At 41.3% G+C, this 27,874-nt stretch overlaps 1 protein-coding gene across 28 annotated transcripts in view; it reads left to right on the top strand.

Moving 5' to 3' along the window:
• The window catches only part of macf1a (microtubule actin crosslinking factor 1a), a 999,246-nt gene that overhangs the window by 381,320 nt on the left and 590,052 nt on the right, over positions 1-27,874 (top strand). For all 28 annotated transcript variants that reach the window (XM_072501197.1, XM_072501201.1, XM_072501190.1 and 25 more), the window contains exon 2: positions 21,979-22,040. In XM_072501197.1, the coding sequence (XP_072357298.1) occupies positions 21,979-22,040 (62 nt within the window). The remainder of the gene's footprint in view (positions 1-21,978; positions 22,041-27,874) is intronic.

Raw genomic sequence — 27,874 nt, 5'->3', positions numbered from 1 at the left:
ATGGATGACTAAACCAAACCAAAAATACCAGAGGTTGCAGTCAACATGGAAAAGCAAACACCTGAGGTTTGCCGACAACCACCTAGAAATTAATGTCCTCCCAAATGTTCAACTTGTTGACAGTTGTGTTTACTATTTGTTCATATTTTAAATCTTGGTAACATTATGTTGTGTTTCTTTGCCAGAACCTCCAATGTAGATGGGGAGGAAAGTGTTGTGTATTCATGTTTGTTCCAAGTTGGAACAAGGTCACTTAAGAGTCTGATCACATGGCCCATTGAAGACCTCATCAACCATTTGCACAGCCAAATGGGCAGTCTTAACTTTACAGACTGTTAAGTGAATACCTTTCTAATAAAGCTCTTGTTTATTTGTGCCTTTGTGGTCAGCAAACCTATCTTTAAAATAACCACACCAATATACTAATTTTGTGCACCTATCATCCCTGTGCTCCGTTGGCTCATAGTATGACAATATCTTAAATTTAAAATTCTTATCTCTGCGTTCAATTCCCTGTGGTCTCCCCTCTCAAACACGGCAACCCCTTCTAGTTCTACACCTTTTGAGAACTTTGAGCTCCTCCTGTTCCGGCCTTGGCCTTTCTGCATCCTTGAGTTCTAGTGTCCCACTGTTGGCAACCATGACTTAGACCATAAGACCATAAGACATAGGAGTGGAAGTAAGGCCATTCGGCCCATCGAGTCCACTCCACCATTCAATCATGGCTGATTTCAACTCCACTTACCCGCTCTCTCTCCATAGCCCTTAATTCCCCGAGAAATCAAGAATTTATCAACTTCTGTCTTAAAGACACTCAACGTCCCGGCCTCCACCGCCCTCTGTGGCAATGAATTCCACAGACCCACCACTCTCTGGCTGAAGAAATTTCCCCTCATCTCTGTTCTAAAGTGACTCCCTTTTATTCTAAGGCTGTGCCCCCGGGTCCTAGTCTCCCCTGCTAATGGAATCAACTTCCCTACGTCCACCCTATCTAAGCCATTCATTATCTTGTAAGTTTCTATTAGACCTCCCCTCAACCTCCTAAACTCCAATGAATATAATCCCAGGATCCTCAGACGTTCATCGTATGTTAGGCCTACCATTCCTGGGATCATCCGTGTGAATCTCCGCTGGACCCGCTCCAGTGCCAGTATGTCCTTCCTGAGGTGTGGGGCCCAAAATTGCTCACAGTATTCTAAATGGGGCCGAACGAATGCTTTATAAAACTTCAGAAGTACATCCCTGCTTTTATATTCCAAGCCTCTTGAGATAAATGACAACGTTGCATTTGCTTTCTTAATTACGGACTCAACCTGCAAGTTTACCTTTAGAGAATACTGGACTAGGACTCCCAAGTCCCTTTGCACTTCAGCATTATGAATATTGTCACCGTTTAGAAAATAGTCCACGCCTCTATTCTTTTTTCCAAAGTGCAAGACCTCGCACTTGCCCACGTTGAATTTCATCAGCCATTTCTTGGACCACTCTCCTAAACTGTGTAAATCTTTCTGCAGCCTCCCCACCTCCTCCATACTACCTGCCCCTCCACCTATCTTTGTATCATCGGCAAACTTAGCCAGAATGCCCTCAGTCCCGTCATCTAGATCGTTAATATATAAAGAGAACAGCTGTGGCCCCAACACTGAACCCTGCGGGACACCACTCGTCACCGGTTGCCATTCCGAAAAAGAACCTTTTATCCCAACTCTCTGCCTTCTGCCTGACAGCCAGTCATCAATCCATGTTAGTACCTTGCCTCGAATACCATGGGCCCTTATTTTACTCAGCAGTCTCCTGTGAGGCACATTATCAAAGGCCTTTTGGAAGTCAAGATAGATAACATCCATTGGCTCTCCTTGGTATAACCTATTTGTTATCTCTTCAAAGAACTCTAACAGGTTTGTCAGGCAAGACCTCCCCTTACTAAATCCATGCTGACTTGTCCTAATCCGACCCTGCACTTCCAAGAATTTAGAAATCTCATCCTTAACAATGGATTCTAGAATCTTGCCAACAACCGAGGTTAGGCTAATTGGCCTATAATTTTCGATCTTTTTCCTTGTTCCCTTCTTGAACAGGGGGGTTACAACAGCGATTTTCCAATCCTCTGGTACTTTCCCAGACTCCAGTGACTTTTGAAACATCATCACCAACGCCGCCACTATTTCTTCAGCTATCTCCTTTAGAACTCTCGGATGTAGCCCATCTGGGCCCGGAGATTTATCAATTTTTAGACCTCTTAGTTTCTCTAGCACTTTCCCCTTTGTGATGGCTACCATATTCAACTCTGTCCCCTGACTCTCTAGAATTGTTGGGATATTACTCATGTCTTCTACTGTGAAGACTGAGGCAAAGTACTTATTCTGTTCCTCGGCTATTTCCTTGTCTCCCATCACAAAATTACCAGCGTCATTTTGGAGCGGCCCAATGTCAACTTTTGCCTCCCATTTGTTTTTAATGTATTTAAAGAAACTTTTACGATCATTCCTAATGTTACTGGCTAGCCTACCTTCAAATTTGATCCTCTCTTTCCTTATCTCTCTCTTTGTTATCCTCTGTTTGTTTTTGTAGCCTTCCCAATCTTCTGACTACCCACTACTCTTTGCCACATTATAGGCTTTCTCTTTTGCTTTGATGCATTCCCTAACTTCCTTTGTCAGCCATGGCTGCCTAATCCCCCCTCTGATAACCTTTCTTTTCTTTGGGATGAACCTCTGTACTGTGTCCTCAATTACTCCCAGAAACTCCTGCCATTGCTGTTCTACTGTCTTTCCCACTAGGCTCTGCTCCCAGTCGATTTTCGTCCGTTCCTCCCTCGTGCCCCTGTAGTTACCTTTATTTAACTGTAACACCTTTACATCTGATTCTACCTTCTTTCTTTCAAATTGGAGATTGAATTCTACCATATTATGATCACTGCCTCCTAAGTGCTCCCTTACTTTAAGATCTTTAATCAAGTCTGGCTCATTACATAACACTAAGTCCAGAGTGGCCTGTCCCCTCGTGGGCTCCATCACAAGCTGTTCCAAAAAGCCCTCCTGTAAACATTCAATGAATTCCCTTTCCTTGGGTCCACTGGCAGTATTATTTACCCAGTCCACCTGCATATTAAAAGTCCCCCATGATCACTGTGACCTTGCCTTTCTGACATGCACTTTCTATTTTGTGGTGCATCTTGTGCCCCTGGTCCTGACCACTGTTAGGAGGCCTGTACATAACTCCCATTCTGTTTTTTTTGCCTTTGTGGTTCCTCAACTCTACCCACACAGACTCCACATCATCCGACCCCATGTCGTTTAATGCTATTGATTTAATTTCATTCCTAATTAACAAGGCAACCCCGCCCCCTCTGCCCACCTTTCTGTCTTTTCGATCGGTTGTGAATCCCTGGATGTTTAAATGCCAGTCCTGAACCCCCTGCAACCATGTCTCTGTGATGCCTACCACATCATACCTGCCAGTCACAATCTGGGCCACAAGCTCATCTACCTTGTTCCGTACACTGCGCGCATTTAAATATAGCACCTTTAATTCTCTATTGACCGTCCCTTTTTGTTTTCTTCGTGTGGTGGACCTTGGTTTACTGAGCTTTTCCTTACACTGTGTCATATTTTGTGGAATGGGGACTATTGTAACCTCTCCTGAGTTCTGTCTTTTTGTGCTTTTTTGTATTCCTAAGCAGCTACGCTTCCCACTGATTACTTCACCTCTTGGTTCCCTGACTTTCCCTTCCCCCCCAATCTTTAGTTTAAAGTCCTATTGACCACCCTATTTACTCTTTTCGCCAGAACACGCAGACCCTAAATTCTGTAATTCTCTCACACAATCTCTTTAAGATGCTCTTTAAAGCCAACCTCATTAATTCAGATTTTGGTCATCTAGCACTTTGCAGCTTAGTGTAAAATTTTGCTTGTCAATGCTCTTGTGAGCTGCTTGGCTATGTTAAAGACCCTATAGCTCCTCTGCAAAGTGCCTTGGAATTTTTCTCTGTGACAGACATTACACAAATGCAACTTTTGTTGATTTGTGTTTCATCTGCCAGGGGAAAGGGTATTAAGGTTGGTTAATTACAGCATAAATACAGAACATAATGCAAAGCAGACCACAAGGTTCAGGAAATAAGCTGTATTGACTGACACATTTTTGACTCTTGCTCGTCTAGTGGATAATCAACCTCTGTGGTGCTGGTAAGTACAAAATGGCAAATTTGGATTATGACTTCATCTAGAGTGCCAGAAATCAGTTAACGCCAATGCGTCAGCTACTGACTGCAACAGCAAATAAAGACACAGTGCTTCTGCTCTGAGAAAACTTACAAGGATATAATGAAACTTGACCTGTACTACAAGTTAAACTAAAAGCTGCAGAACTTTCAAGTTTTTTTTTCAAAAACTGTTTAAAACACCGGATATCTCTTCACAGGAAACATTGGTGGTTATTCACTTGAAGAACTAAAACATTTCTCTTATGTTAAGTGGTGCAGCAGCACATCAACAGAAAGGAATTTATTGCAGCAGTTCTTAATTTCCTGGGAGGAGTGTTGGAAGAGAAATGCCAGTACCCAGCTCTTCTTTTCTAGGGCCTGTACTTTTTGCTGTTGGGCATTTCCTCAGCATTGCTAGTGTCTGGTACTTTCATAGTCGTAGAGAAGGTGAGTATTCAGCACCTGGTCATGCGTGATTCAGCCTGGTGCAGGAAATGAATCATTTAATTTGGCCTGCATGCTGTTTACTTCACTAATCTGCCTAAAAAGATGTTCCAGTACTTATGAATTACTAATCATGAGCTGAGATAAGCATTTACCCCTTTTGGAATGGGACTGCTATAGTGGAATGTCACAGTATTTAATGTAACGGGCTAAAAATTACATTTTTTTTAGTAGAACAAATTAATGCTATATTAATGCAGTCTGTTTTAATGTTTTCATAAAATTATTGCTGTATACCTAATAAAATCAAAAAATTGTTTGCTAAAATTATCAATAAGAGCAATGAAAATCAAAATTTCAGATCAACTCTTCAATAGTTTTATAAGGTAAACTTTTACTTTTTTGAAATGCTTTATAACACAATTAAAGTCTGTTTGAATGCAATCCCATTGCTAATATAGTTGATAGTGAAAATAACTAATTTTGTGAAGTGACCATTTCGTAATATTGCTTAACTTTTTTATAGTGCTGGTAATGTCATTTAAAAAGAATGGCTTGTAGGTGCAACTAATCCCAAGGACGTGAAAAAAATTTGAACTGGGCCTGAAACATTCTGGGTGCTTAGTGGTATCAGTTGACACACTACCAAAATCAGTAAATTTGAAAAGCTAATACCCACGTTAGTATCACAAAAGATTTGCTATTTCCACAATTAAGCAGAAATAGACAGACAAAAACAAACAAGTGTTCAAGTTAATGATTTATTTTAAAGCTGTCCATGTTGTTGTATTGCCATTTTTTTCCAAGACTTTGGTGGATAGTATTTATTATGACCCAACAGGCAAGAATTACATCCCCCTTCCATTTCTACTTTGACCAGGCATCTGTTACTCAATAGCATCTGTTACTGAACAAAACCTTAATGATTTTGAGGTATAAATCCATTTTGACAACTTTGAATATCTGGGGTTGTTCCATATGAATTCCCATCTTATTCTTACATGAATAGGATGGGAATAGAGGGATACGAACCCAGGAAGTGTAGAAGATTGTAGTTTAGTCGGGCAGCATGGTCGGCACGGGCTTGGAGGGCCAAAGGGCCTGTTCCTGTGCTGTACATTTCTTTGTTCTTTGTTCTTTGTATATGCTGAAACAATTTTTTGGAAAAATACAACAAAGCAGTCAATCGAAATATTTTGAAACCATTAGAAAGTGATAAATATTAAATATTGTTAAATAAAATAAAGATAATTCCATCACTATCATTTGTCTCTTTTAAAAAAAACTGCTTCAGGGCATGCATTCTCTTTAGTATACCTGTTGTGCATTCTAGACTATGGCCATTTCAATTTTTGCTGTCAGTTTGGTACTAGCATTATATTGGCAGGACGGAATCAAGTGGTGTAAGCTGGTCCATTTCTAATTGGCAGCAGCATCACAGAGCATAAAACCAGCGGAGTAGAGTTCAGTTAATGAATAGCTCCTGACTGATAGGTGTGAACTAACCCAATTGTGAAACACTATTTTAATACAACTTAACTAAAATGGATTTGAGCAATGTATTGTGTTGCTTGGTGGGCATCAGTGTAAAAGATGATTTAGGTTTGTAATGATGCTGGAGATCAGGAGAATTGTCTTCATCTCATACACAGTGACTCCCATTTTGTCTTTGACTCTGGTACCGTAAACTCAAAAGCCTGTGAGCCACAATGCATGATTCGGGGCTGATGAGTTAAGACGGCAATTGTGACTAAGATTTGTATTTTGCATTACTCAGTAGGGATCTTAAGGAGAAATGGAAAATTGATTCTTCAGTGGCCCATTCCACATTCAAAGGACAGCATGTGTGATTACGATGTAGCTTCCACGGCTATGAGGATAATGAATGAAAACTAAGTTAGATTTTTCATCTTTGATCGGCAATTGTATTGGGAGATGTAGGTTTGAGTTTGCAGCTTTAAAATCCAGTTAGCCCTCTATTCTTGTTGTGCAAGTGCAAGTGATTCGAGGGTTCAGCATGTCCCTAATCCCAAGAGGGAGGAAACATTACTTCAGGCTCTTGTCCAAAAACAAAGCAATTGCTAGGCCTTGGAACAGTGATAGGCAGCCTTTGGCCACATCATGGTTCTGAGTGTGGACCACAAGACATTTTGTTGACCGTGGCCCAACTCTGGGTTGCCACATTCCACTGATTTCCATGCGCACAGCAGTTTTTTTCCTTACTAGTATGACTGAAGTGATACGGTTGTAAAGCAAGGGCAAGTAAAGTGAGGTGCATGCTGATTGCACCCAGCATTGACTTGAGAGCAGTGTCAAAAGTATAACTATTTATTTTGTTTTTACCATTTGAAGTTGATAAAACATATAAATATTGAGTGTGTATTAAATCTTATTCATGGACTTCCGGTGGCGGCCATGGGGTGAGTGTTCGCACATTTGGTGGCGCCAGCTCGTGGCATCTTTTTCAGACCTTTTCCCCGGTTAATGTGAGGAGGAAAAAAGGTGCAGGAGTGCTAGCAGAAGTGTGGCCCATTGGTGCATGGAGCTGAGGATCATAAGTGGTCGTCGCAAAAGACGGGAACAGAGTGCAAAAGCTGGTGCGGTGTTCGGACGCACGTGGAGATGGCAGAGGTTCAGGGAGCGGCCCTGCCGGTTCTGTGGTCAACAGAGCAGCTGGTGGGCTTCCTAAGCGAGAAGTTCACCCAGCAACGCAAGGAGATATGTGGATGCGGCAGAGGCCGCAGATGGAGTTGGGCTATTATCTATGGGTAAGGCGGTGGGGCAACTGAGAAGGGTGAGAGGTGCGGCGTATGAGTATGGGGACAAGGCAAGCAGGATGCTAGCGACCAGTTGTGGAAACAGGAGGCAGTAAGGGAGATTTGGAAAGTGACGGACACGGGTGGGAATACGGTCTTGGACCCGGCGGGGATGAATGGGGTGTTTAGGAACCTCTATAGCAGGCTGGTCGGAGCTCCCAGCCGGGGTGGAGGGGATGAGGCAGTTTCTGGAGAGGTTGGAGTTCCTGAAGGTGAATGAGGAGTTCTTGGAAGGCCTGGGGACCTCAATTGAGCTGGTAGAAGTAATGGAGGGGCTGGAGGCGATGCAATCGGGCAAGGCCAGGTGTGTACCCGGTGGAATTCTGCAAGAAGTTCTCGGGGTTAATGGGACCGTTGCTGGTAAGGGCTTTCAATGAGGCAAAGGAGCTGGGAGTACTCCCCCTGGCGTTGTCGCAAATGTCTACCTCCTATATTGTAAAGCGGGATAAAGACCCGTAAGAATGTGGGAAAGAGACCGATTTCTCTGATAAATGTAGATGCCAAGCTATTGGCTAAGATCTTGGCCTCCAGGATCGAGGATTGTGTAATAGGAAAGGACCAGACGGGGTTCGTGAAAGGGGGGGGGATCGGTCGTCCAACATCAGGAGGTTACTTAATGTCCTCGTGATGCCTCCAGAGGGACGAGAGGTCGAGGTGGTGGTTGCCATGGACGCAAAGAAGGCCTTTGATCAAGTGAAGTGGGAATACCTATGGGAGGTCCTAGGGCAGCGTGGGTTTGGGCTGGGATTTGTGGACTGGGTCTGGTTGTTGTATCAGGCACTGGTATCGAGTGTGCGGACGAACCGGGTGAGTTCAGATTATTTTGGGTTGCACCTGGTGACTAGGCAGGGGTGCCCACTTTCCCCTCTGCTGTTTGCCCTGGCTATAGAGCCGTTGGCAACGTCAAGGGTCATTGGTGGGGTGGGTACAGACAGTGAAAATTACGGTTGTCTCGAGGTTTCTGTTTGTCTTTCAGAGCCTTCCAATTTTTAATCCCCAAGGCGTTCTTTAAAAAAGTAAATGCGGTGATCTCAGGATTTGTTTGGGCGGGTAAAGAAGGTGCTGCCGGAGCGGGGGTGAGGGGGAGGGAGGCTAGCTCTTCCGAATTTTATAAATTATTATTGGGTGGCGAATATAGCAATGGTCTGGAAATGGGTAGTGAGGGGGGGGTCGGTATGGGAGCAGGTGGAGGCAGCTTCATGTAAAAACACAAGTTTGGGTGCACTGTTAATGGCAGCTCTGTCGTTCTCGCCAGCCAGATACTCCACAAGCCTGGTAGTAGTGGTAGCCCTGAGCGTGTGGGGATAGTGGCGGCAGCACATGGGTTTGGAGGGGGCACCGATATGTGATAATCACTGGTTCGCTCCGGGGGCGCTGGATGGAGTTTCCAGAGATGGCATCGGGTGGGGATTGAGAGATTTGGAGATCTTTTTATTAATGAGGGCTTCCCGAGCTTGAAGTAGCCGGAGGAGGAGTTTGAATTGCCAGGTGGGAATGGGTTCCGGTTTCGGCCAGTGAGGGACTTTGTGCGGAGGCACGTTTCGACCATACCGCTCCTGCCGCCCTAGGAGGTACAGGATAAGGTGGTGTCGAGACTAGGAGTAGGGGAGGGGAAGGTTTTGGAGATCTACAGCGAACTGATGGAGTGGGAGGAAGCCCCGATAGGGGAGGTGAAGAGAATGTGGGAAGAAGAGCTAGGTGAGGAGTTGGAGGCCGGATTATGGGGGGAGGCCCTGAAGCGAGTCAATGCATCCTCGTCTTGTGCCAGGCTCAAGCAGATACAATTTAAGGTGGTCTGCATGGCACATATGACGGTGGCCCGGATGAGCAGGTTCTTTTGAGGCTGTGGAGGAAAGGTGTGGGAGATGTGCAGTGGACGTCCTGCGAACCATGTCCATATGTTTTGGACATGTCCAAGGTTGCGAGGTTTCTGGCAGGGGTTTGCTGACATCATGTCAGAAGTTTTAAGGGTGAGGGATCGGATTTGTTTATTGTCACGTGTACCAAGGTACAATGAAAAGTATTTTTCTGCGAGCAGCTCAACGGATCATGTACATGAACAGAAAAGGAAATAAAAGAAAATATGTAATAGGGCAACACAAGGTATACAATGTAACTGGATAACACCGGCATCGGGTAAGCATACAGGGAGGTCATGTGGAGTTGTATACAACTTTGGTGAGGCCACAGCTGGAGTACTGTGTGCAATTCTGGTCGACACATTGTAGGGAGGATGTGATTGCACTGGAGGGGGTGCAGATGAGATCCACCTGGACATTGCCTGGAATGAAACATTAAGTTTTGAAGAGAGGTATGATAGACTTGGGTTGTTTTCATTGGAGCAGAGAAGATTGAGGTGTGATCTGATCAAGGTGCACAGGATTAGGAGGGGCGTGGATAGGAGTAGCTTTTCCCCTTAGTTGAAACGTCAGTCACAAGGGGACGCAAGTTCAAGGTGAGGGGCAGGAGGTTAAGGGGGGATTTGAGGAAAAGCTCTTCTACTCAGAGGGTGGCGACCGTCTGGAATGCACTACCTGGAGGGTGGTAGAGGTGGGTTGCCTCACATCCTTTTAAAAAAAAAAAAAGTACCTGGATGAGCAGCACTTGGCATGTCATAACATTCAAGGCTTTGGGCCAAGTGCTAGCAAATGGGATTAGGTAGGTCAGGTGTTTTTTATGTGTTGGTAAAAACTCAATGGGTCGAAGGGCCTCTTCTGCAGTCTGATTCTGCGATTCTGTACCCAATAGCAGATTGGTGTCTGCTATCAATGGTACCTCATTAATTGCACAAGAGAATTAAAAGTTGCTATTTTAGCCATGTTTTCCCTGCACAAAGGATTGTGGCAAATAAGACAGTTTGTTGTCTGTTATAGGAAATTCCCTTTCTGTTTCAACCTCTGCTTCCTGGAAAACACGAGATTGTGGGGAAACAAGACAAAATCTAAAACGGTCCCCTATTGATTGTTCCTATTTAGTGGGATTTGAAGCCTATGATTTTGTATTGAATGAGAATGAGAAAAGCGTTCAACGATGGATGTTGCTCAGCTGAAGCTCTATTAAATAAGACCACTTTGCTGCCATGATTCTTGGAGAGTTAAACTAGTATGGTAGTAGCTTTAAGAATGGTACATTGTGTTTTAATTTTGTTATGTTTTCTATAAAACCTTATTGTTTGCTACCATGAAGAACTAAAACTGCTGTCGACAAAATTTAATTCGAGCCATTGAGAAATGGCCTCTCTCATCAGGATGATGGTTTTTACACTGAAAGTTGGGGTCACGTGAAGTATGTCCAATCAAGATTATACATTTTTAAGGGAAAACTAGGGTAAAGCAAAGGAAGGAGAGGGGAATAAAAGGTTCATGTAGATCTACAAGGGAGTCTAGGGCTATGGGAGGGGGGTCTAGGGTTTTGGGGGGATGCCAAGGGTTATGGGGGGATGCCAAGGGTTTTGAGTGGGGTGCCAGCAACAAAGTGGAGTTAAGGCTATAACTCAATCAGTCATGATCTTATTGAATGACGGAGGAGGCTTGAGGGGTCGAATGGTCTACCACACCTCCTATTTCTTATGATTTTAGATGGAGTAAGATGAAGAAGGATAAATGGAGGCCTGTGTGAATCACAAATGCCAAAACAGATCAGTTGAGTGGGATAGCCTGTTTCTGTGTTGTAATTCTATCCAATGTACAGTTTCCCATACTATCCTATAATGTGCAATAGGTTTATCTTTGCTGATTACAGATTACTGACTGGGTGAGGAAGTAATATCTTAATCTAGAAAGAAGTGCACTGCAGCATATTCACTCTGTTTTAAAAGTAAATAGAATAATAATGAAGCAGTACAGTGGAATGGTTGGATGCAAGTTGTATTGTTTGCTTGCATGGATCCTTCTAAATCTTGGTATGAATGAATGGGTAGGCAGAGTGGAAGCAATAAGAAAATAACATCCAAGTCCTGCTTTGATGCTTTCTGCCACATAACATTTTGGGTAGGATAAATCATCATTTTTTTTATTATGAAAGTGTCATTGGTTGGATCTGTTGCTCTTTTACCTGAACCACAAGATGTGAGTACGTTTCTTGTATTTGACAAATGACCACACAACCAGTATGTTAGTTCAACTATAATTTATTATTAAACACAGACTTGGTTCTATGCGTAATAAATTGCTTGCGGCTACTTATTAAACTACATGTAAAAACTAAAATGACCTTTACTTAACTTCCAAGTGACCAGCTCTGTGCAGGTTAGATAAGGCAGTTATCTGGATCTTCACGTGTGTCGGCTGGAAGTCTTCAGATTCGTCTTGGCTGCGGCTCATCCTTCAGCTAGCGATCGCGGATCCTGGAACTTGGCTGGTCGATATGCTGCAGTTGGTCGGAGCAGAGGCCGGTCCCAAAAGAGACCGAATGCTGGTTGCGCAGTTCTTCTTATCCCCCGATCTTTCGCGCTCTTTTGGGCGGTCCCAACTCGGGATCCAATGGATCGATAGGGTTTCGATCACCCTAATTGATTCTGGCCAATTAGGGGCGGGTACCTCAATGGCTCGGGCAGATCCTAGCTGCTATTGGCCAAGGCATGTATGCACTCCCATAGTCCTGGGGAAATCAGTGATTGACCTTTAATAGGTGTGAGTTTCAGATAGGTCTGGTTTCCTTTTGCACAATACACAGGGGCTGTGTACCGTCTGTGTCCCAACCTGACCATAATTCCCATTATCCTTTGCGGGCGGCCATTTTAGATGGCCACAGATCATTGGAAATTGGAATTTGCTTTCAAGTTTGATATTTAATTTAGTCCCAAGCTTAAGGAAGTTACTGATGAAATTGATCAATTATTTCAAGATAAGTTTATTAAAAGGAGGATTAAGGATAATTCTGGAAGCTGCAGGGCCAGTGAGACTAGCATTGATCAGCATCCTGAATGAAAACGAGGCACATTGATGCATTTAAAATAAGGGAGTAAGAAAGCCGTTTCAGGTGGAAATCCTGCTTGAGGCAACACTTTGCTGAAATCTCATTAGGAAAATCGCCTTTTTTTAACCGACTGGATAGTGTTTAATAAAGCTTTTGGCAGCACACTTAACAGGAAATTGATCTGCAGGATAGAATGGGGTGCATCAGGAAGAGTGGAATATATATTGGTTCATGCAGAGAAGCAAAGGAGAGGTTAAATGGTGCTTCATGAGAGTGGATGAATGTGATGAATGTAACACCTCGGGCACTTATTTGTTTTTGATCCGTTATTTTTTACATTAGTAAGTGAAGTTTCCCAAATATACAAAATATTGAAAATTGGGTGGAAAATAGCTGGGAACAAAAAGATTGAAATGCAAAGTGATCCGGAAAGCTTGGGGAGTTCTGACAATGTGCAGATTTTGCTTAATATGAACAAGTGCAAGGTGATGAGATTGAGACAAGCAGTAGAAATGTACAGGAGACAACACGAGAGGGGTTAGGGAAAATACCCACATGATGCAACAATGAAGAATGCACTTGAGATTTTAGGCTGTATAATCAGAGGGATAGAATGAGGACTGGTGGGGGGTAGGGGGGATGGGTAGAGAGAAAACTAGAGATCAATTGTTCAGCTCCACCTAAAATATTGTGTACATTCTTGTCAGCAAAATTACAGTGAGAGCAGCCTGGCATTAAAGGAAGTAGTAAGGAGGGCAATTAATCTGGTTCCCAGGATTGAGGGCCTGAACTATGAGACTGGAAATATTTGCATTCAATGAAGAACAGTCCAGGAATTCCCGAATTGAAATCGAGAAGCCTAAAAGGGTGTAGATAAACTGAATCATCATAAACTTTTCACAATTATCATAAATCTTTCCTCTTCCAAACTTGAGTGGCAAAAGAATACATATAATTTAGATATAGTTACCGCGCAATGGGTAGAAAAGACTGCGTGTGCAGACTTTGGAGGTAGCTGTGTTGAAATATTCAACCAAGTGTTGTTTAGATTTTTCGGCAAACTTTTGATGTATCTCTGGTGTAGCGTTTTTACTTTAGGATTGTCCAGATGGACTGCAGTAGTGTTTATAGATCCTGCCAGCCCAGTGGTAGTGGGAATGGTTAAATATTCAAAATAATAAAGCTTTTTTAGAAAAAAATACTTCTGATTTACATTTTTAGATTTTGAGGACTGACTGAATTGTAAAACTGGAATGATCGATTACCACCCTAATGTCACTGAAGGAAGCAACAGCTTGTGGAAAATGAATGAGGGAGAGAAAGATGGGAGTGAGGGTGGGGGAGAAGAGAGGGGAGGCAGGAGGGGAGGGGGGGGGGGACGCAGGGGGAGAGGAGAGATCCCTAGTGGTAGTTTTTATTAGCTGCATGATTTTAGATGACACCACCAGGCTCCTTTTCATCCGTGTTCGTATTTCTGTGAATCATTTTCAGCTTTGAGGAAATGACGTTGGACTGCCATGTTTTAAGGAGGTTGATCTGACAGTGTACTTGAAAGCAGTGCAGCACAAATATTGCAGCAATGGCAGGTGAATACAGCAGAAAATTATAGCTGTTCGAGATGAAGGCTGCCAGAGTAATACACAAGCTGCAAACGGTATTTATAGCGCTTGAGTAGTTTATGTGCTTGTTATCAGCAGGAAGCAAGAAAAAAAGGGAAATGGTTGCAGCCTGTGGTACATTTCAGTACCTTGTGCGTATCTGATTCAATTCAGTAATGTGGGTCACTGGAAAATTAATTATTGGAGAAGAACGAAGATGCATCAGCTTTTTCTTTTGAGCTTTTAATTTGACTGAAGTTTTGTGGCAACTGGATGACTGAAACAAGCCTGACTGGAATTTGTAAGACAGAGCAATAACTGTAGGAATGTACAGATGGAAGCAGCAGTTTGTCACCCTTTACTAAGAGACGTACTTCTTCTTAATCGCCTCTGCTGCTATAATTTCAACTGGTCTTAATAAATCCCGAAAACATCTTGTTTCTAACTTTTGGATTCAAAGTTTCAATATCTGCAACAGATATGAATGACATTCAGCTTCACATGTACTCCTCTGGAGTTTAGCAATTTGCAAAGGCCATTAAGGTGGTTTAATCAGAAGAGAATTGGGGAAAATCCTTATTTAAGCTTTCAGGAAGTGGGCGGTTCACGTACTCGTATATCACACTTCTGGCTCGTTGCATCATAACATTCTGTTGTACTTCAAAGCCTCAAGCTTTTGAGTAGAAAACGAAGCATAATGTCAGCTATACGTGCTGGTAAAATGTGGGGCCTCTACAGTAATGACAGGGAGTTGAATGCAAGCCTGGTTTCCTTGATGTGCTGTATGGGTCAGTATGATGCTTTCATTCTTTTAATACTATAGTTATAGCAATATTGCACTTAAAACTGTTCGTTTTCTTTAATTGCTGGAAAAATACTAATCTGTACCATTGGAAGTCTTGAATAGTTTCAAATGAGAATATATTTTTAATGGTAGTGGCAAGTTGTATATTGGTAACATTTTTCTCCTCCACACTGCCCCCCCCTCTCCCCTTCCCCCCCCCCCCCCCCCCAATTGAAGACATGTGGAATTCTTGTTCCATTTGAGTGCTGTTTATTTATGAATCTAAGTCTTGCAACAACTATTTCAGTCTCTTAAATTTAATATGTTGGGCACTCTTCTAGTACTGATACTTAAAATTTAAAACTGATACTTAAAGACCAAGTGGTAATCAAATGTTGCATGTAACAGTCGTGCAATGATTGTTATTCAAATATTTAATGGAAATTGAATTTCATCCTGTGCTTTATTTTTATTTCATGAGGGTTTGGAAAATACAACCTATTTACGTAGTAAGCTTTTTCATGGAGGAATTCCGGGGCTGCAATTTCTCTACAATGGGCAGTGAATTCTTTACATTTGGCAGCTGATGATTGGGGCAAATAGTTTTCCTTAAAGGGGAAGTGAAAATATCAGATTTAATGGTTGTGTGGTTTTTAACTAGCCAGTTACACTCAGCTTTGGTTAAATATCTACTTACTTTAGATGGGATGGGACACAGAAGGAAAGCAAACTTATTAAGGTACATATGTATTTTTTAATTAAAGATGTGTTGAGTTAAAGTGTAATTATTTAACAGAAAAATCATACATATACCTTCATTTATTTTTGATATTGATCTCCATGTACTATTTTATTTTGAACAGGCTGTAGCATTCCCCTTGTAATACCTAATAGCAAATTATTTCTCATGGTGTCAACCATGAGAGGATGTTGAATAACACAACGCTGCAGAAATTGACTTACAGTTTGAGTATTCCATGCTATTTTAAATGATGCTTAACACATTCATTTTGTGTTGCCATTTACTCGGTTTGGTCTGAACCATAGTGCAAGGTCAGACTGAAAAACATGGTCTTTGTTTTAGGTATTCACCTGTAATAATCTTTATTAGTGTCACATGTAAACTTACATTAACACTGCAATGAAGTTACTGTGAAAATCCCCCAGTTGCCACACTTCGGCGCCTGTTCAGGTACACAGGGAGAATTCAGAATGTCCAATTCACATAACAAGTACATCTTTCGGGACCTTTGGAGGAAATTGGAGTGCCTGGAGGAAACCCACGCAGGCACGTGGAGAACGTGCAGATTCTGTACAGACAGTGACCCAAGCCGGGAATCGTACCCAGGTCTCTGGTGCCGTGAAGCAACAGTGCTAACCACTGTGCTACCTATGCCATCCCTATATTTGGGTAGTGAACATGCACAACATGTCATTAAGTTGACTGCGTAAAAATCAAATTGTAGTAACTAAAATACATATCTGCACATGTTGAGTATCCATGTCCAACCGTTTTTTAAACAAGTAACATATGGGGAAGGTGACAGAATGTGCACCATTAAGGTGCTTGCCTTGGCCGTTACATGTTGGTAGTTTGACCAATAGTGTCAGCCGTGATTCAGTGGTAGCACCCTTGCCCCTGCCTCAAAAGATTGTTCAAACACCATTCAAAAGACTTGAACTCAAAATCTAAGCTTAGACCCTAATGATAAGTGCCACCTTACAGATGAGATGTTCTTCCCAATGTTCTTTCTAAAATAAATCTAGAGTACCCAATTATTTTTTTTCCAATTAAGAGCTTGGCCAATCCACCTACCCTGCACATCTTTGGGGTGTGAGGCCGAGACCCGCGCAGACACTGGGAGAATGTGCAAACTCCACATGGATAGTGACCCGAGGCCGGGATCGAAACTGGGTCTTCCGCACCGTGAAGCAGCAGTGCTAACCACTGTGCAACCATGACAAACCCGTTCTTCCCAATGTTCTGGCTATTATTTATCCCTCTTTATCACAAAAACATTAGGACATTATCACATTACTGCTTGTAAAACCTTGCTTGTGCACAAGTTGGCTGCTGTATTTCTTTTATGAGGGTAGTCAGGAAAATGTAGTACCAAGGTACCTTGGTGGCACCAGCAGTGCCAGGGTGCCACTCTGCCCAGAGGGCAAGTACATGGGGCCTCCAATCCCCTGGGAGAGCCCCACGAGTGCCGTTCTGTCTGGCCTCTGTTTGTGGACACCAGTAGTGAATGGCACTCGCCTGAGGTCTCCGAGACGATGATCAATCCCAACGCCTCAGGTGCTTCGGGAAGCTGCATATTAAAATGAGACTAGCTCTCTCGCTCTTAATATGCAGATTTGCCAAACTGTGATCCCGCCCACAATGGGTTAGATCTGGCAAAGCGTTGCGCGCAACACGCTGCAATATAAGTGCAAGTGTCTGCCTTCCTTGACAAGGAAGGACCATTTGCTTTAATCACTACTGATTTGATGAGAATTTGTTTTCATTATTTTAACAATTCCAGGTGGATGATAGAATTTTTTATGTTCATATATAAATATTTAAATTGCTCTAATCTCACAAAATTGTTTTTAACATTCTCAAACCTGAAATTGGAGAAGAAACCATTTATGACCAGATTTTTTTCTCTCCATTCTGTTTCCTGATGTGTGGACCAACTACAGAGAAGAGGTCGGGTTATAGACCCCATCCTAGCCTCTTCAAATGCCACTCCGGGATAGCTCTTTGTGCATTGTTTACCCTTTTCTCAAGAGGTCACTTGTACAGCTGAAATTAAGAATGTATTGTTGTTCCATTTTGGTGCGCGTGAACCAAAATAATTTAAATTCCCAAATGTAGTAAATTAATTCGTCTTTGTTTAAATTCTTAATTTCCATGATGTGGAGATGTCGGCGTTGGACTGGGGTGAGCACAGTAAGAAGTCTTACAACACTAGGTTGAAGTCCAACAGGTTTCTTTTGAATCACTAGCTTTCGGAGTACTGCTTCAGCTGAGAAAGGAGCTGTGCTCCGAAAGCTAGTGATTCAAAACAAATGCGTTGGACTTTAACCTGGTTTTGTAAGACTTCTTACTGTCTTAATTTACAGATTAAGATGATGCCTCTTCAAAAATTTGTAAAACATTTTACTAAGTTATTAAATTTAGGACTTTGATTAAGGTGCTGCATTTATTGGTTTTCTGTATCCAAAGACTTGTCACAGTGCACCGTCTACATTCATATACGAGAATGTCTATAAAGCTGGTCATCCTCAAATATTCTTAAATTCTTGAACTAGTTGGGAATCTGTCATCCCAGTGTTGTGACACCACCTCTGGTTCACTTCTCATCAGTTGTAGTATAACATTTCAGGCCAGTTCAAAGTTTGAAGGTTCCCAAATGTCTGCTATGTCTCCTGGGAACTTTTTATCAATTTGCTTTTAACACTTGAGAACAATGCTAGCGCAGCTGTTTTCTTGTTGTGCTAAAATGAATTTAATTGCTCTGGCCTTAGTTCAAGTCTGTATGTATCACATTTGACATTGAGCTGTATGTGCAGAAACGAAGCACAGTCACTGGTGTAACAAATATTTGAGCTGTGTGTTACAATACCAAGACTGAGACTGGTGTAAAAGGCTAGTAATAGTTGCTTAATTTATATTGCAGAAATTCCGTCTACACCTCTCTGCCCCTTTTACCTCATCCTGTTTTGATCCACTCCTTAAAATCTACTTCTTTGATCAAGCTTTTAATCATCTGATATAATGTCTCCTTATGTGGCTTGACGTCATATATTGTTTTATAATAGTTTATTATGTTAAAGATGCTATGTAAATATAAGATGTTGTAATTTCACTGAATGAAGTAAATGGGTTGATACTGAAATTAGCAGATAAAATGTTGAAATACCTGACCAGGTTATTTTTAACAAACTAGAAAGAATTACAATGAAGCTTGGTTCATTTTAATATCCAGCATTGCACATCATTATAATCAAATTTTAGTGTAAAAACATTAATTCCGGACCTATTTTGTGAGAATGTTTACTGGATTTTTTTGTGAAAAGATAGATTTTAGTTTTGAAATGCTTTCTGCAGAAAATGGACTGCGGCATGCTTTTTTTTTTAGGATTAAATCACCTGGTTGACATCTGTATGCCTGCATGTTTGCAGTATGCTTGCATGTTTGCAGCTTTTGCAGTCAGTCTTACCTCATTAGGAATGAAGCACACAGGATGTTCCATCTGTTCATCCAACAAATGGCAAACATCTCCATAAAATCAAAAAAAAGTTATCAATTGGAATTTGGATTCATTGACCAGCTCAATACCAAGATCTCTCTTTAAATTCCGATATAGTAACTGTAATACATATGGTCCTGGATTTCAATTTCTCTTTCTCATCCCTCAAATTTTGAATTTACTCTATTTTTTTCTCCATTTCTTATTTTTTCATTAGCCAATCACCAACCCAGAAAACAATCCTCACACTTGTTCTGAGGAAGTTAAAATGTGTGGTGGGAACTATAGGTGATTCCTGTAATTTTTAAAGCAAGAAATCCCTATTGTGAGCAAATGCTGAGGTACTGTTTGCCATTGCCCAAATGTAGTGGGTTAAATCATGGCTTTACAATTAGGAGAGTTTCAGCATGTCTGCAACCACCCTGTGGTCCAGTACAATGAGTGCTTTCAAACTGTGCTATTATTCTGCACTCTGTGTTTTAACTTAAGTATACATATTGGTTTAGTCATATCTTTAGCCTTTCACTATGTTAATTTTGTTATGTTAATAGTGGTTTTGATTAAAGCATGCTAAATCATTAATGGTTTTAATAGGTTCGACAGTCAAAATCTGATGGATCCCAATGGTTGAGTTGTCTGTCTCGAGGTGTATACCTGAAATGTTGTCTTACGCAGAGTACATACATTTATGTGAAATCACAGTTCTGAGCCAGGAGTTTGGAAATTGCACTTTCACATGGTAATCTCCTGCCAAGTATGCAAGAATTACGAGTCTATGGGGACCAAATGCAGAAGAATTGCTTGGCCTTTGATCTGTCAATAAAATTTTTGTTGGATTCAATGGTCTATTCTTAATTCTGCCATTATGAATTGGATGTTTTCACTTGCAGCATGCAAAATATTTTACTTCAACTTTTTGATTTTGAAAAAGGTGAATTGGAAGTCCATTTACATATTTAGAATAAGACCTATACTGATTCCCAGAGTTGTTTGTTACATAGTACTGTGTCTGATAGTTCTGAAACAGAAAAATATTTTGCAGTGGCCACGATTTAATGGCCTTGCCGCACCCGATTTGGTGTCGTGACTAGGTTGTTTAATCTCCCGACAGGCCTCTCCCAAGATTTGCGACACTCAAAACATCTCGTGAAATTTTAAGGAATCTCGCGAGACATCGTAATCTGGATCTCAGCCTTGCTGGGCGTGATCCAGATTAACATATTTAAGTGAGCCATTGGGTTCATTTAGATATGTTTTTACTGTGTTCTCCTGTGGCCTGGAAACTAACAGCCGTTAATGGGAGATTTTGTCCTGGTGCCATTTAGCACTGGTTTCCACAAATGTGGACCAGGTGTAATGGCACCTTGGGGTCTCCCAGTCCTCTAGAGACCCCTGGGTGGTCAGGCTCTGGGAAGGGTGGTACTCTGGCACTCCTGCCGACACCTAGGTGGCACTGCCAAACTTGGCAGTGCCAGTGCCAAGGACGGGCCCAGTCCCAGGGTTGCCTGCCATTAAGAGGTGGGGTGAGGAGGGGATTGTGGACCTGCAAGAGGTAGGTTGGATGCTGTGTGTGGGGCAGTGCAGGAAATAATGTAAGTGTGAACGCCCTGCCGAGGTCAAAAAACCCGATAAAAGTGCTGTTAAATAGTGGTGTCTTTCTCGCTGATGCAGGTACCAAGAAACACCCTGCTAAACACGCCCAAAACGAGACTCTGTTTTTGTCCTGGTCAGTCATGTCCAGTGATTTGACTTCTGATCAAACTTGCCATTTTGCTGGATTTTGAGGCTAGATATTTAAGGATGTATTAATCTAGGCTATGTATAGTTGTAGAGCAAATGCTGGTAACTGAGGGGAACAAGTAATTATCTGATTTCCCCAAATGTGCAATGTATGGAATGGAGATGGTGATTCAGACTGAAAGGAAAATTAAAAGTGGGCATATGTGCTTTACAAACAAACATGGTGTCTGGTTATAAGAGCTATGCAGGTGGTGAAGGATCTAAAATAATGTCCTCGTTTCTGTGGCATTTTTACCAACTCTTGTTTTTTTCCTGTGCTTTGTTGATTGCCGTTATGTTTCATTATATTTTGTGTGTGACCTTTTTGTCCTGTAGATGAGGGATGTTTGTAGGGGAAGTGGAAAACACACCTAAGTCAGATATAGCCCAGATAGATGTAAAGTAAAACTTCTTTTATTCTGCCCAATACCATACCTTAACCCTAACCTTAGAATATCCCAACTGCACTGATGTGATATTTTGTCATTTCCTGCACCAGCTGGCTCTGTGCCTCCTGAATGAAATTTGCAATTAATGCCAAATAGCTATGTTTATGAAATTAAGTTACTAAATTAACTTTGGGAAAGGCATTAATATTTATTGGAGACCTGAAGTTCCGTTCCCTTAATTTTTTTTTTGCTAGTTAAACATGACGGTGTTCTCAATTAATGTGGTATACAATATCTGATTCAGTTCTATGACCAGGCATAAATTAGAAGAACATTCCCCAGTGCATGCTATTTTGGAAAGGTATTCAGTGTTTTGGAAAACAACATTTTGGAGTTGATTGAGACAGTTTATATGAAGCAACAAAGCTGAGGAGAAATGGACAGAAAATTTGTCTCATTCAAGGACCGGAGTTACAGCTGAACATATTTGAATTTTAATTTGATGCCTTCAAGGGAAGGAAATGGTAGAGGTGCAGTCTCAATATTTATTTGGTGAATTATTAGTAATAATAAAAATCTTCATTGCTTAAATTGTGCTGATTGCAATTAATTATTGCAGAAAAGGTATCACAGAGGAGTGGGGAAATCTAACGTTTTCTGATATAAAAACAAGTTTTTGCAGGTCTGGCAGCAGCTGTGCAGAGAGAAACAGTTAACGTTTTGTGTCCATATGATTCTTTAGATCATTTTCTAATGTTAAAATTGTTGGAGGAGAAGTAACTCCTTTTCCTTTTTTCTGTTTGTACAGATGAGCGTGACAGAGTGCAGAAAAAGACATTCACAAAATGGATCAACAAGCATCTTATAAAGGTACAAAGTTTCACCACTCTGGGAAGACTGGATGATGCTTCAGATCTATTTTTAATCTTGCATCAAGAAATAAATCTGAAGATTATATACAAGCTCTTTGGCTTGTTTACTATGTATATACAAGCTCTTTGACTTGTTTACTGTGCCGGGTTTTTCTTCCTGTGTCAAATTTTCATTTCACTCCTTTGCCACCGTCCTCTGTTAATTTATTGCACTTCAATATACTCTATTGTTAAGGAATGTCTAAAGCACTTCTCTGAAATTTTACAGGGGGTTTATGTGAGAACTCAAGATTTGCAATTACCAGTGCATTACTGTGACGAATGGATTTGGAGCAATGGTTGTGTCCTCCATCCCCTTTCCAACCAGCAAAATGTCTTGGATTGTTGCCCGTGTTATAGAAGAGAATCTTGGGACAAAAGTGTAACATTGAAAATAATTTTAACACTAAAAATAGTATTTTCGGGAGCGATCTCCAGCAACAACTGATGACTGAAGCTCGTCACATAAGCTCACATCCACATTTCTTCTACCTTAGTTTTCTGCAACCAAAAATCCCTAATTATGTTCACATCTGGGTTGTCACTTCTAGACTCCAAGGTGTAAATTTATGGGGTGGTTTGAGGTTGGGTGAGATGTAAAAATCTTAAACCTGACCACAACTTGTCCACTTCTGAGTTTAATGGTGCAACAGGAGACCGTTATCAAACCCAGTCGATGATTGGCATAGCATTTAACCAGTTTCATAAGTCAGATTTTCTGACCTTTGGAAACCTGGCAGATGAAGGGAGACAAACACAGCTCTGGTAAAGTCAACTGCTCTTATTGGTGTTTTTGGGTTAGGTGGAGCAGGAGTGCTTCCAAGTTTTTCTCCTGCCTCCCAAAGATTGCCTACTGGTTTGGAATTAAACCCCACCTACCTCCCTCATCACCTGCTTTGGGGATTGAACCTTCCCTCCAAAGCACCCACTAGCAGTTGTCTCTTATTTGCAACTGCAACCTGTTCCATGGTGTTCTGCACCCAATTGAAAGCTAAAGTACTTTGTTATTTTTTTCAGAGCTTATTTTCAAACAAGTGCTGATTACTTCAGTATGTCACTGGGCCCCAAATAGCTCTACAGCACATCACCTAGCTCTAAATAGCTTCACCGGCTATCTTGCCCATTAAATATTCTGTGGCCACACATAAACTTCCATAGGATAAGAATACTGTGTAGCTATTTTAAGAAGAAGTAATAAATTGTCACTGCAGTGCATTACATGATAAATATTCCAAATGTGTTTACTTAACCACAGGAATTGAATATCAACAAGAGGTTTCAATTTTTTTTTACTTTATCTTTTTGCTGTCACGATTCTTCAGTTTACATGACAGAATAATTTATAGCTGCAGACTGTTTCACCCTTCCTGTCTCACATATATAGGATGTTCTGTCCGTTACCCCGTTATTGTCCAAGTGCCCTTACTAGGTGAAACTGTGGGTCAGGTTTGGGGATTTTTTTCATCCATACCTTTTTTTCTTGTGGAAAGGCTGAATTGTACCTTGAAATAAAGTGTATTTTCCTAGGTCTGAAATAAAAGGGCTGCAGGTGAACATGTTTTCTGACTGAACAATCAGTTTGTGGAATGCTGTGGCTCACTATCTATTTCAGACTTAAGTCAATGAGGGTCACTGTCTCATTCCAAGCTCCTGATGCAATGGTGGCAGTTCTCCATTTTGACAGGAGCAGATGGTTTTTTCAAAAAGGGAAGTCCTGGTAAATGTTTTTTTTCTGACTGGTCTATTGGTGAATGATTGATTGGAGATAAATCATTGGGGTAGCTCTTTCTGACAACTGGGAATGAAGGGCTAAAGGTTAAGGGGCAAAAGCACATTTAGGAGCCAGTTATGTCTGGAGCGGAAGTCTGATGGAACAAAGAAAGTTCACTGTCTTAAGTCCAATACACAATGCCCAGACCACTTATGGGAGTGCTTAGCACTGCCGTACAAGAATATCTAAGGCAGGCCTCAAATGCGTTTGTCAGTCAGAGTTGGCATGAAAACTTGTGATCCTGACTTGTTTATTACTTGGTTTCCTCCCACTGTTCAAAGAAGGGCAGGTTAGGTGGATTGGCCATTCTAAATTGCCCTTAGTGCCCAAAATGGTTAGGTGGGGTTGCTGTATTACGGGGATAGGGTGGAGGTGTGGGCTTAAGTGGGGTGCTCTTTCCAGGGGCCGGTGCAGACCCGATGGGCCGAATAGCCTCCTTCTGCACTGCAAATTCTGTGATTCTATGAAGAGTGAATACATTTATTTTCTTACTGGTTTTGTCCTTTTCTTTAGTACTTTTACAAGCAGCATTTAGTACTTCCCGGCAAGTGGAACCAATTGTCCTTTATTCATGTGCAAGGCCAGCAAAAATATTGTTGGGCCATTAACCCAAATCTGTTGCTGCCTATATATGAGCAGCATGTCTTGAACTAAGATCAGGAGTGACCTTCTTTCTCCTGCCCCCCTTTCCAGAGGCACAAGATAATGATGCCAATGCAGCATGTCTAATACTGTCCCAGATGAGATTAGCTAGCTCTGATTCCTCAGTGTCGGCTGTTCCTAGCATTGTGTCCCGTTCCTGTGACCGAAAGGGAAAAGGGCACACACCGTTCCTGTGCATGTGTGTATCAATCGACGGCACAAGTTTGTTGCACCAAAAGAGTTGAACCCGGTACCTGATTCCTTGTCGGGGCGGAGAAACCGCAAGCATACCCTCCATTAGACACTGCGCCGACTGGCGACTCCGAGCAGTGTCCGAAGGTTTTTGCAGCTTGATCACGGTCTTACCACAGACCAGGGAAGGGAGTTGGAACCTTCCTCCTTGTGCAGCTCAGTGTACTTACCCATTGAGCATTTTGAGGAAGCGATTTTTTTCTTAATAGACTCTCGTGATAGTTTAAAAAACATCTATGATAGTTGTGTTGTAAAACTGGACCATTGGTTAAAAATAAACACTGCTTATTGGAATAAGTGGCAGATGGTGATTTTAGTCATTTTTGTTGCATTGAATTTGCAAAATTTTATTTGTTAAAATTGTTTCCTCTGGAGGACTAAGACAAGAACAGTATTTTAAACGTACTTGGTGTAAGTATATTGTCAGTGATTGAAATATATGTTGTGTAGTCTTGTAGGCTACACACTGATTGCTCACTTGTGTATATATAATTGCAAGTGAATCATGGTCTATCATTTAGTTTCTCTCGCCATGTGTATCTATGTGCATCTCCAAAGTGAGTCTGTATTTACACTCATACATGCACGTACATATGCAGACAAACTGAAAGAAAAGCAAATCCCCTTGTAGGGTGTAAGTAAAAAATCTAGGTGGATAGGAAAAGGGATAATAGAATAGCCATTCAACAACAAGAATATAATAGTTTAATTAGGTTGAACTGGGGATAAAACTATTTTAGATCTATTATTGTGCAATGACGTAGGGTAACTTCGTAATCTCATCATAAAATATGCACTGGGAATCGTAGTGCATTTGAATTCCATATTATGTTTGAAAGTGATATACTCCAGTCTTAAACAAAAATCTTAAACTTAAACAAAGCAATAATTTGGGTGTGAGGAAAGAGCTGGCTAATGTTCATTGGAGGAATAACCTAAAAAGCATAGTTGTAAAATAAACAGTGGGAAATATTTAATGAAACAATTCAAAATTTTCCAGCAAAAATACATTACATTAAAAATCAAAAACTCAAAGATCCATCCATGGCTTACTCAGAACATTAAGGATAATATTAGTTTAAAAGAAGAGACTTATAATGTTGCAAAGATTAGTAGTAATCCTGAGGATTTGGAGTGTTTCAGAACACCGTAAAGGGTGACCAAAAAATTGATTAAGAAAGGAAAACAATAGATTGAGAGTAAAGTAACCAGAGTCATAAAAACTGAGAAATATAAGCTAGTTAGCCGTTGATTTAAAAACTGGCATCTATTGAGCAGCACGGTGGTAAGCATTGTTGCTTCACAGCGTCAGGGTCCCAGGTTCAATTCGGTTTGGGTCACTGTCTGTGTGGAGTCTGCACGTTCTCCTCGTGTCTGCGTGTGTTTCCTCTGGGTGCTCCGGTTTCCTCCAACAAGTCCCGAAAGACGTGCTTGTTAGATGAATTGGACATTCTGAATTCTCCCTCAATGTACCCGAACAGGCGCCAGAGTGTGGCGACTAGGGGATTTTCACAGTAACTTCTTGCAGAGTTAATGTTAGCCTACTTGTGACAATAATTAAGATTATTATTATTAAGGAAACCTTAACAGTGGAATTAGAAAATCTTAGTTTGATCAGACGAAGGTAACATGCTGCTACAAAAGTGAAAATACTTTTGACATTTGTGTTGAGGATGCAATTTGTTGGGTAGATAAAATTGGACCAGTAAATATAATATACTTTGGTTTCCAGAGGCATCCAATAAGGTGACATGCAAAAGATTGATGAGGGCTTATTGAGTTACGAAATAATATATTAGCATGGATAGGGAATTGGTTAACAGATAGGAAAGGGGCATTTTCAAGTTGTCAGACTCGCTACTTGAGTGACACAAGGATCAGTACTGGATCCTCAGTTATTTCTAATTTATGTTAACTTAAATGAAGCGATGGAGAATAATGTATCGAAGTTCGGTGCAATACAAAGCTGGGTGTGAATGGAAGCTATGAGGGATGATGAAACTGTAAATAGATGTAAGCTAAGTGAGTGGGCAACAGGATGGCAGTTGGAGTATAATGTGGAGAAGTGTGAGGTTAATCACTAGGAAAGTAGAATGTTTTAAGTGTAAAACTTATAAATGTTGATACTCTGAGAGTCTTGGGTATACTGGTAGAAGGAAAGTAAAAGGTTAACAGGTACAGTAAGCAATTAGGAAGGCAAATGGCATGTTCGCCTTTATTGCAAGGGCACTGGAGTACAAGAATGAACAAATCTTGCTTTAATGGTACAGCGTTTTGATGAAACCACAATGGAATACTCTCCAGATTTTAACTTCCATATTTAAGAATAGATATGCCTACATATGAGGCGATACATGAATATTTGCTAGATTCCTGGTATATGAGAGCTGTCGTAAGATGAGAGGCTGAGTAAAATTGGGCCTCAACTCTTGTTCAGAAGATTAGCAGCCAATTTCATTGAAACATTCCAGATTTTAAAGGGGCTCGATGCAGTAGACACTGAAAGATTGTTCCCCCTTGCCTGGAGAACCTAGAACAAGGAAATACATCGGTCATCTGGACTCAAAACGTTAGCTCTTTTCTCTCCCTACAGATGCTGCCAGACCTGTTGAGATTTTTCAGCATTTTCTCTTTGGTTTCGGATTCCAGCATCCGCAGTACATTCTCAGGATTTAGGATGGATAATTTGGGACAGAAATGAGAAATTTCTTCACCCAAAGGGTTGTGATTCTTTGAAATTCCTCTGCCACAAAGGGTTGTGGATGCTCCATCATTGAGTATATGTAAGGCTGGCATAGAGAGATTTTTAGTGTCTCCGGAATTGAGGGGAGCAAGCAAGAACCCGAGTTGAAGCCAAAGATCGCCCATAATTGTTTTGAATGCCGGAGCAGATCTACGAGCAATGTAGTCTACTCCTGCTCAGATTTCTTACGAATTACGTTCTAACTGCTCAATAGAGAAGCAATAATCATTTGAATTATAAAATTCATTGCGTCGATTTAAAAAAAAAAAAAATTAGAAAAATATGTGCACATAATGAATAGTGAAAATCTTTCCCATTGCAAACACCTTAGAATCATAAAATCCCTACAGTGCAGGAGGCCATTCGATCCATCAAGTCTGCACCC

This window comes from Scyliorhinus torazame, chromosome 1, assembly GCF_047496885.1.
Source record: "Scyliorhinus torazame isolate Kashiwa2021f chromosome 1, sScyTor2.1, whole genome shotgun sequence".
NCBI lineage: Eukaryota > Metazoa > Chordata > Chondrichthyes > Carcharhiniformes > Scyliorhinidae > Scyliorhinus > Scyliorhinus torazame.
This window is presented reverse-complemented; position numbering and strand designations above follow the sequence as displayed.